The sequence below is a fragment of the Zonotrichia leucophrys genome, chromosome 12 (genome assembly GCF_028769735.1).
Source record: "Zonotrichia leucophrys gambelii isolate GWCS_2022_RI chromosome 12, RI_Zleu_2.0, whole genome shotgun sequence".
Lineage (NCBI taxonomy): Eukaryota > Metazoa > Chordata > Aves > Passeriformes > Passerellidae > Zonotrichia > Zonotrichia leucophrys.
This window is the reverse complement of record NC_088182.1, coordinates 11,849,422-11,858,175: the sequence shown is the minus strand read 5'-3', so window position 1 is coordinate 11,858,175 and position 8,754 is coordinate 11,849,422. Positions and strand designations below refer to the sequence as shown.

At 53.0% G+C, this 8,754-nt stretch overlaps 1 protein-coding gene across 1 annotated transcript; it reads right to left on the bottom strand.

Moving 5' to 3' along the window:
* Positions 1-535: 535 nt before the first annotated feature.
* DNASE1L3 (deoxyribonuclease 1L3) lies at positions 536-6,300 on the bottom strand. The gene is made up of 8 exons (XM_064724016.1): positions 5,957-6,300; positions 4,418-4,506; positions 3,689-3,781; positions 3,333-3,445; positions 2,665-2,777; positions 2,175-2,332; positions 1,249-1,345; positions 536-1,051 (listed from the first exon to the last, which is right to left on the bottom strand). The coding sequence occupies exons 1-8, from the start codon at positions 6,086-6,088 to the stop codon at positions 932-934; spliced, it is 915 nt and encodes a 304-aa protein (XP_064580086.1). The 5' UTR covers positions 6,089-6,300; the 3' UTR covers positions 536-931.
* Positions 6,301-8,754: the final 2,454 nt, after the last annotated feature.

Below are 8,754 nucleotides of genomic sequence, written 5' to 3'. Positions count from 1 at the left end.
ATTATTCCCACTCCCCAGATGCCATCTGTGTGGCAGGGTTTGGTTTGCACTAAACACTGCCTGTGGGCTGAGCTGGGAACACAGATTGCTGCACCACTACATTAAATAATCATCATTGAAGTCTGGTTCATCAGAGGACTTTGGGCTGCCATGGAGATTTTTTGTTTGAGGAGGGATGCAGTTCACTTACATGTCAGGATGCTGAAATCAGATTTTGATGTGAATTTTATGACACTCTGTTGGCAGCAGTGTCACCTGGGATCCCTGGGGCATCTCACCTGCCCTGCAGGTGGGCAGGGGTGAGAACCATCAGCTTCCTGCTGTCCTGAGCTGGGGCAGTGCAGAAAAGGGGCTCTCTCTGCCTCTCCCTCTGTCTCTTCTGTCTTTCCCAAATCCCTGGATGCTGTGACCAGTTTAAACACCTCACTGAGAAATACTCTAAATTCAGCAATGTTCTACATTGCAAACCACCAGGTACAACCTCATGTCCACTGGCTGCAGCTCTGAAGCATAAACACACACACAGAGACACACACATGATGCAAAAATGTCCTTTTTAATCCTTCTGCCCCTGCAGAGGAATGGCAGAGCTCCAGAGCCCATGGGAACTTGTGGAGCTCCCTGCCCTTCAGGTGTGGCAGGTAAAGCACACAGAAATATTTCAGCCCTGCAGTAGCTCCTTACATTTGTGACCAGTACAGTAAGTACAGTGTGCTGCTCTTAGCTGATTTATTTCTATATACAATGAAGAAAAAACAGCATAAAGGCCTAATTTTCCTTCTCACTCAAAATATTTGAACTTTACAAAATATTTTGCTTTTTTTACCTGCTAAATATTGCACTTGCTGTGAGCATTTCTATACAGACTTCTACAAGATCTGGCATCTGTGTATCTCTGTGCAGGCAGGAGGACTCAGCATGCTCATGATCTCTATGAGCGGCTCTTCTTTGGTCTCCTCTTCCTTGAGAACTTGGATCTCAGCCAGTTGAGGAAGCCTCCTTTTGCCTTTAACTCAAATTCTACTGGGAAATGGTCACTCACCCCCAGTGCCTGCAAGACAACAGCACAGGGGGTTGGGAGCTGTGTGCCAGCCCTGGCTGGGTGTGGGGAGGTGGCACCGTGGGCATTGCACCAGTTGGGAGGGGTGGTCACAGAGCCCTGGTGTCACAGCCAGGCCTGTGTTCAGCACTGCCCGGGCACTGCTGTGCTCCTGTGTCAGCCCTGTGCTAGGGCTCTGCTCTGCCTACCTGCTCCTCAGTCATCTCAAACTCCTCCTGGAAATCAAAGATGTTGGCAGAGTGTGGCACCACAGCCTGGATGAGCTTCTGTCCAGTGACCACAATCCTGAAAGGGACAAGGAATGGGTGCTGTCATGGGTGCCTGACCCGTGGCAGCCACACTGCACCGAGCTGGTGCAGAGAGGGGCTCTGAAGGCAGTCACAGCTGTGTGTGGTTTGTGCTTGCCCATGGACTGCCCACCCAGAGGTGGCAGCTCCTGTAGGTGCCACACAGGCAGCGGGGCACATGAATATCTTGGTGTGCACATGAATATCTTGGTGTGCACTGGCCTTGGAAGCCAACCATAAATGCCTCCTTTCTAAACCCACCCAATGCTGCAAATTTCACAGCCCTGCTCTGGATGCAAAAGCCACAGGACAATGACTGAGGTACCAGTGAAGGCTTGCTCAGACCCAGGAATTCATCCTTCAAGAGGGCTCTGGGCTCTAATAGCAGATGTGTTCTTGTCCCTGCTGAGGGAACTGCAGTGGCAGCAGGACTGCCACATGTCCAGGGCAAGGTGAGGTGTCCCCTCTGTGTGTTTGTCAATCCAAATTACAAACACAGGAGCAAAAGCCATGGTGCAAAGCTGGCACGGAGAAGGCAGCAGCACCTCCTGCCAGGGGTCTGCAGGCCTCCCTGCAGATGAGAAGTGCTGCTTCTGTCCCTCCCTGAGCCACAGCAGTGGCTGAGGTGTGTAAATCCTGCCCAGTCTGGTCTGCACAGGGCTTTGTGCTCCTCACTGGAAGCATTTGGATCACATTTCCCCCGGACACTGCTTTATCTCTGATGGCCTCATGAACATTTGTTTCCTCTGCTGGTCGCTGACACCTCTTGATACAATATTCTCTCAGAGAGTCGTAGCCAGTGGGTGGTTTGGCAGTGAGCCCTTTACCTGTCATACGGGCATCTGGTGCTGTTCCTCACGGTTGTGTCATTTTTGTCACCAATTAGCCACAGGAACTCGGAGTAGGTCCTCAGACGGATGTTCTTCCACTGCTTCTGGGGAACATAGCTGCACCCAGCATTGAAGTCCCCCATGAAGATGAAGTTCTGGAAGGGAGAAGGGTTTCCAAATGTAATCATGAGAAAATGGTCTTTTGAAAATCATGCTTTTCAAAAGACCAATGAGAATTTTTATGGTCCATGGATGCAGTGGGGTTTCTCCTTTCTGCTGGGCACATCAGGGCATGCTGATAATAGTTTAATAGATGATCAAGTTTACTGTATAAAATGTGGAGAGCTCAATGAGAATACACCAAAGAGACACTTAAAACCTGGGGTGCGTTGTCAATGGGTTTGAGGTTTTCAGCTCTGCATAGTGAATAATATGGCCAGTGACTCAGTAGCAAACACCAATTAGTGACACAGATGTGGCAACCAACCTCAGTTTTCCAGTGCTGTTTGACATCCAAATACACATCATAGAGCTCATCAATCTCCCTCACTGCTGTGTCTGGTGTGGTGTGCAGAGGGATAATGGCAAACTCACTGACAGCTTCAAAACAAGGCAGAGGAACAAGAAAAATGTAATGGTTAGACAGAGAATGAGTCACAAAGAAACAGAGACTGACTTGTCAGCAAGGGGATTTTTCTGAGGGAGAAACAGCTTGTTTATTGATTTTTCTGAGGGAGAAACTCCCTGTTTACTGCCCTTTCTGACTGTAGGCCAGGGTGATCTCTGTGGCTGCACAGTGACCCCCTGCAGGCACTGAGCTGGGCCTGAGGAGCTGTGCCAGTGCAGGCAAATCCTGACCCAGCACACACACAGGAGCTGCTCCCAGGCTGTGCCCGCTGCAGGGAATGCACCCACCAACCCACTGCCCATGGAATGCACCCACCAACCCACTGCCCATGGCAGCAGCAGAGGCTTTCCCAGCAGGGCATGAGCAGGGCTGTGGCATTTCCCAGAGGCAGCAGCCCTGAAGGGAAAATGCTGCTCTTGGGAAGAAGAGTGGGGTCTGGATGCAGCTCTGGAGCCTCTGGCGTGGTCCAGCCAGGGCTGCTGTGCTGGCTCACAGTGCAACAGTGACTTCTTTCTGAAACACCTCACCAGTTTTGGGAGACTGCCACCAGATGATGAAGGGCTCTCTGGAGAAGACATCCTCATCCCCAGGCTGGGTGTCAGGGTACTGGTAGGTTTGTCTCACTGATACCTGGTCTTGCCTGCAGCAGAATGAACAGGATGGGGTCTGTCACACCCGTGGCTCTCTGAGGTGTGTCTAACACTGACTCCATGGTCTGGGGTGGGTGCAGACACACAGATGGCTGTGCTGGGATGATCCCCACAGCCAGCACAGCCCAGCCCACCTGCACAGCCTGCACCTCTCTGCCTCCCTCTCAGCAAAGCCACCACCACCTCCAGCCCATCTCCAGGGTCTGGCTTGTTGGCAAAGGGGACTCACCCACCTGTAGATGAAGGCATACTGCTCCTTGTAGCTGTTCCTTCCCAGCCTCTTGCTGGCCACACACCTGTACTCCTCCTTTGGCCCCTTCCGCTGACTGGAAGGAAAGAGGTGTTCCTGAGTTTATTTCTGCACTCACAAGGGGCTGAGTGTGAGATAATTTTGCCTCTGTCCCAGGGTTTGGGCATTGCCTGCCTGGCCTCAGAGGCAGGTGGGTACAGACACTAAACCCTTCTCAGGAGCTGGAGCCCTGCTCTGCCACTTGCTCTTCACTGCACCCTCTCCCTGCTCATTGCAGCCTCTGTCTCTCCTTCAGCTGGCTGTCATGTCCATCCAGCTGAGCGCTGCTATTTCCTCTGGATGTCTGGATTGTCCAGGCGAGCAATCCCTAATCTGAAGCAGTTCCGAGTCCTGCAGGAAGGTGGCTGTCCTGCTGCAGCCTGATGCCAGCCCCGTGAGGGCATTCCCCCTCATTTCCTTTCTCCTTTGGGAACTTCTCCGTAGCAAAAGGAATTTAACTTGGTTTACTGATTTAAAAACGTGTTCTACCGTGGTCTGGAACTGCCTTTGCTCCTGTCCCTCCATGAGACTGCCAGAGTCTGGTCCCTCCCTGACACTGAGACAGAGCCCACATCCTTGGATTTTGCCCCAGGAATGTGGCACCGAGCAGAGCACAGGCTCTTTTGCCAAGCAGCTTTCCCAACATTTGTCCATTCGCCCACGGCCACCCTACCTGGTGAGCTTCTCCACCAGGAGGGGACAAACCCGGTTCTTGCTGTCCTTGATTTCCATCAGCAGCATGATGTCACAGCGGGAAACGACCTGCCGGGGGAAGGAGCAGGAGCAGGTTTGCACACGCCTGGTTTGGGAGGATTGGGAAGGGTCAGGAAGAAGCGATTACAGCGGTTCCATGGGGAAGTCCTTTGAGAAAGAAGTGACGGCCTGGGGTCATGGGAGGGGAGCGGGGCTGGAACGGAGCCTTTCTGCTTTCAGAGCTGCTGCAGAGCCCAGCAGGAACTGGGAGAGGGAACCCGGGAGCACAAGAGTTTCAGATTCAGTGGGAAACTTCGGCACCTGACCCCGAGGAGGAAGTGTGGAGGGGAAGGGGCAGCAAAAGCCTCTCCCTGAGCCTGATCCCAGCATCGCTCCAGGGCTGGCGCTGCCTCTGCCCGCCCCGCTCCTTCCTCACGGGGAGCGCCCACCTGTCCCCGGTGATCCCTCTGGAACAGCCCCCGCAGCCCAGAGAAAGCCCCGGCCTGAAATGGGCTCCCAGCACCAGGGGCTGCCCTGGAGCTCAGCTCCCACAGCTCTGTTGGGATTCCCCGTGGGAAAGTCCCGCTCACCCAAAGCCCAGCATTCTCACGGCCTTCCCTCTGCCCCTGGCTTCATTGTACTTCAGACCTCGTGGGGGATTTTGGTCAGGGAAAAAAGCCCCTCTCTGTGCCCCCTGAAACTTAGCCACAACTATCTAAGTGACCACCAAATTTAGTATATATATTTATATATATAAATGTATATTTAGTATATGTTGCCCACAGTGATGACAGCACAGGAAGAACGGTCTGGAATGCAAAGCCAAGGAAACCACTCTTCTCTGCCAGTTTGCAATGAAAGGAATACAACCCAACAATGTGGTGCCATTCCTCCTTGGTGCCATTCTGCACACAAAACCCCTCACTAATGCCAGGCCCCTTGTCCTCCCTCAGTGTGGCATCTTGGAGGGCAAAGCTCCAAGTCTTAAAGGTGGTTGTTTTTAAAGCCAGGGTTTATCTTCAGCTTTTGTAGAGGCAGCCTGATGGTGAGGGTTTGCTTACAGAAACTGGTTTTTCAAATTTCTACCAGACTCTAATTTGTCAGATACTATTTGCTGCCCTGAGAATAGGTTTAATTAGACAAGAATATTTGAGAATAATTAGCACATAAAGAAGGTAAATAATGTATCACAAAACAAAGCTTTATGGATTTAAAGTGAAAATTATTTTTACTTTGCATTGAGGTTTTCCTCCTTTTGTAACTCAATTTCCAAAGCAAACAGCAAATATTTTTTCTGTTATATTCCCATGAAGGCTAAAATAACAACATACATTCTGTTCAACAACACACATTCTGTTCAGCTGATTTTTACTTTAAGAATATGATATTCTCTAAATAATTAGACTTTTTTTTTTTTTTGCTTGATATTTAACTGTGAAAGACAAGCAAAGTGCAAGATTGTGCATCTAAGAAAAGCTAGAAAGCTCAGTGTCTGTCTCATCCAGGCAAACAAACGTACCTTTACCACAGCATCGATGACTTCAGGTTTGGCTATTTTAGCTTCTCCAAAAGACATCACATTGAAGGAGCAGATTTTGAGGCTCAGAGATGGGTTGAAATGGAGGAGTGAAAGCAAGAAGAAGAGCAGCATCTTCACGGACCTGGGCAAAGTGAGCTGCTGCGAGCGTGCCTGTGGATGTGTGTGTGTTTATGCCTCCGTCCCTTGTGGCTGCCTGGTGTCAAACCCAGCTGTGTCAGTCAGGAACAGGAATCACCATTTCCTCCTTTCCCTCATGTCCATCTCCCACCACAAAGCAGCATGGAGACTTTGAAGTTCTCCCTGAGGGGAAAACAGGCTCTGCTGAGCCAGCCTCTGACTCCTGGCAGAGCAGCAGCTCCAGCAGAAGCCACTGTCCCTCCCCACAGGGAGACACCAGCTGTGGGGTGCTGCCCATGACTGGGCACCAGCTGGGACCACTCTGGGCTGTGCTGACTCCCTGGGCCATTCCAGGAGATGGACAGGCTGGATCTTGAAAGGGTCTGGGAAGCAGCAGAGGAGAAGACTGGGATTTCTGGAGGGCACCAGAAGCCCATTGGAAGGGACTGCCAGGCAGCCATGGTAAGATGGTGCCCCAGCTGCCCCTCAAACTGGCCAAGTGTCCCAGCACAGGAGCCTGGGTTTGCACTTGTGCTGTGTGGTGGAAGGGACACAGGAGTTTGGCTAAAGCAACACCTGAGTGAGGGTGATGCAGGAGGGATGGCTTGGTCTCCTGAGGTGGCTTTTGCAGGGAAATCACCCCCCTGCCCTCTTAATCCTCCACACATGCCAGCCCTCAGCCAGAGACACATTTGTTGGCCCTCAATCAAGTTGTAAAGGCAGGAGGTGTAACAAGAGTTCAGGCCAAATGACATCTTGAAGTGTCTTGAATTTTTTCCCCTGTGCTGACAGGGTGCTTTCATATCCTCTTTCCTTTTTCTAGGAACTCCCAGCCTGCTGCACCCTGCTGCCCAAGCAGCTCTAGATCCAGAGGCACCAGGACATGCTGAACCAACCGAGCGGGCTGAGGTGCAGGCAGCACAAAGCACAGCACTGGAAGGGCTCCCAGGGACATGGCACAGCTGGAAGCAGTGGGATCCAGGCTTGCAGGGAGGCCAGTTCTCCAGGGACTGTGCTGCAGGTATTGGAATGGGCACCACCAATCCCTTCTGGCATTAATGGAATTTGGAGCACTGGCTGCCAGTAAGGGAAGTGTCATCACTTCACTGCAGTGTTTGCCAACCAAGCTGGGCAGTGGGCAGGCCATCCTCCAAAATAACAGGGATTAGGTGATGCCTCCTCTGCTCTGGGTCCCCAGTGAGCTGTCCCCAGGCAGGACAGGCTCTGGAAGAAATCAATAGAGAGGGGAGGGAAAGTGGCAGCCTTGGAGGGGTGTAAATGTCCAGGTTAACCTTGCTGAAAGCTCAGCCTGAGCCAAGTGCTTGCGACAGCAGCTGCAGCCTCAGGGTCAGAGTCATCCAAACCCAGAGCTCTCCCCAAAATCACGCTTGTTTTGGCTACCCTGGCATCACAGAGAAAGTGGTTTTGTGGTGCCCATGAAGGCTTTGACCCTGAACCATGGCTGTCAATACTGTGTTTATCTTCAGGGCTCCTGGCATATCAGTTACCTCTCTCCTCCACCCCAGGCATTATCAGGGGGACAAACAGCAGCCTGTCACCTGTGGGGGGTGACACAGGGAGCTCATGTTCCTTTCTGCAGCACTTTACCCCCTGTTTACTGCCCCTTCTGAGCAGCCTTATCAGATCACAAAACACGCTTGTTGTGGGTGCATGAACGCTGACAGTTCAGGGCTGCCCTGCCCTTGCACAAGAAGCTGCTGCTGAAACCAGCACACTCTGGGCTTCCTGTCCCCACTTGGGATGATGGCAGGTGAGGGACCCTCTCCAGAGGAGCAGCACCTGTGGAACATTCACCAATAAAGCCCCTCCTCAGGCTCTGCCTGCTCCCAGGGGGCTGGGGCAGCTCAGCAGGCTGAGGGCAAGGCAGGAGCTGTGAGCAGGAGCTGCCAGGGCCCTTTGGTGGGGCCTGTCCTGGGTTCACGGGGCTGTGCCTGGTGTGTCACCCCCTGCAGCAGCAGCTCAGCCCCGCATCTTCCTCCCACTGCCCAGGAGGTGCTGTGGGGTGGATGGGTGAGAAGTGTCCCTGTATCACGTGTTTGCTTAAGGTCCCCACGGGACAGGGGGTGTGAGGTCCTGCAGCCATGAGGGAGTTCCTCCTCTCCCTTCAGGCACAGCTGCTTCCTTTTGGCAGCCTCTAGGGAACCCACAGAACTGTTTTTGTTGGCAGAGATGGGCTGAGAGGATCTCTGAGGTTTCCTGTGCCTGCCTGGGAGGGCTGGAGGGAGACACTGCGGGGCCAGCCCACATCCCCTTGTGCTCTGCAGAGGAAGCCTGCTGGGGCTGGGAGGGCAGCGGGGACTCACGGGGTGCTCCTTGAGGGCTTGGCTGCAGCTTCATTTCTCCTCTGTAGGGAAGATGTGGTGGTGTCTGTGTGCTGCTCAGGGCTGGGCACTGCTGGGGACACCGGTGCTGCTGTGCCCTTTCAAACAGGGGTGCAGAGAGTGGCTGGGTCTGCCTGAGCCCCAGCCTGTTGGGGTGTCCCTGCTGCCCCATCTGACACCCCATTATCCTGTTCCCCAAAGAGCAGATTGGGAACAGGGCCAGCATGGGCAGAGGGTGTTGGGTGTGAGGGGCAGTGTGGGGACCAACACCCCCAGGCTGCTGCTCCCCAGGAGCCACCACAGCTCTGTTTTCTGGAC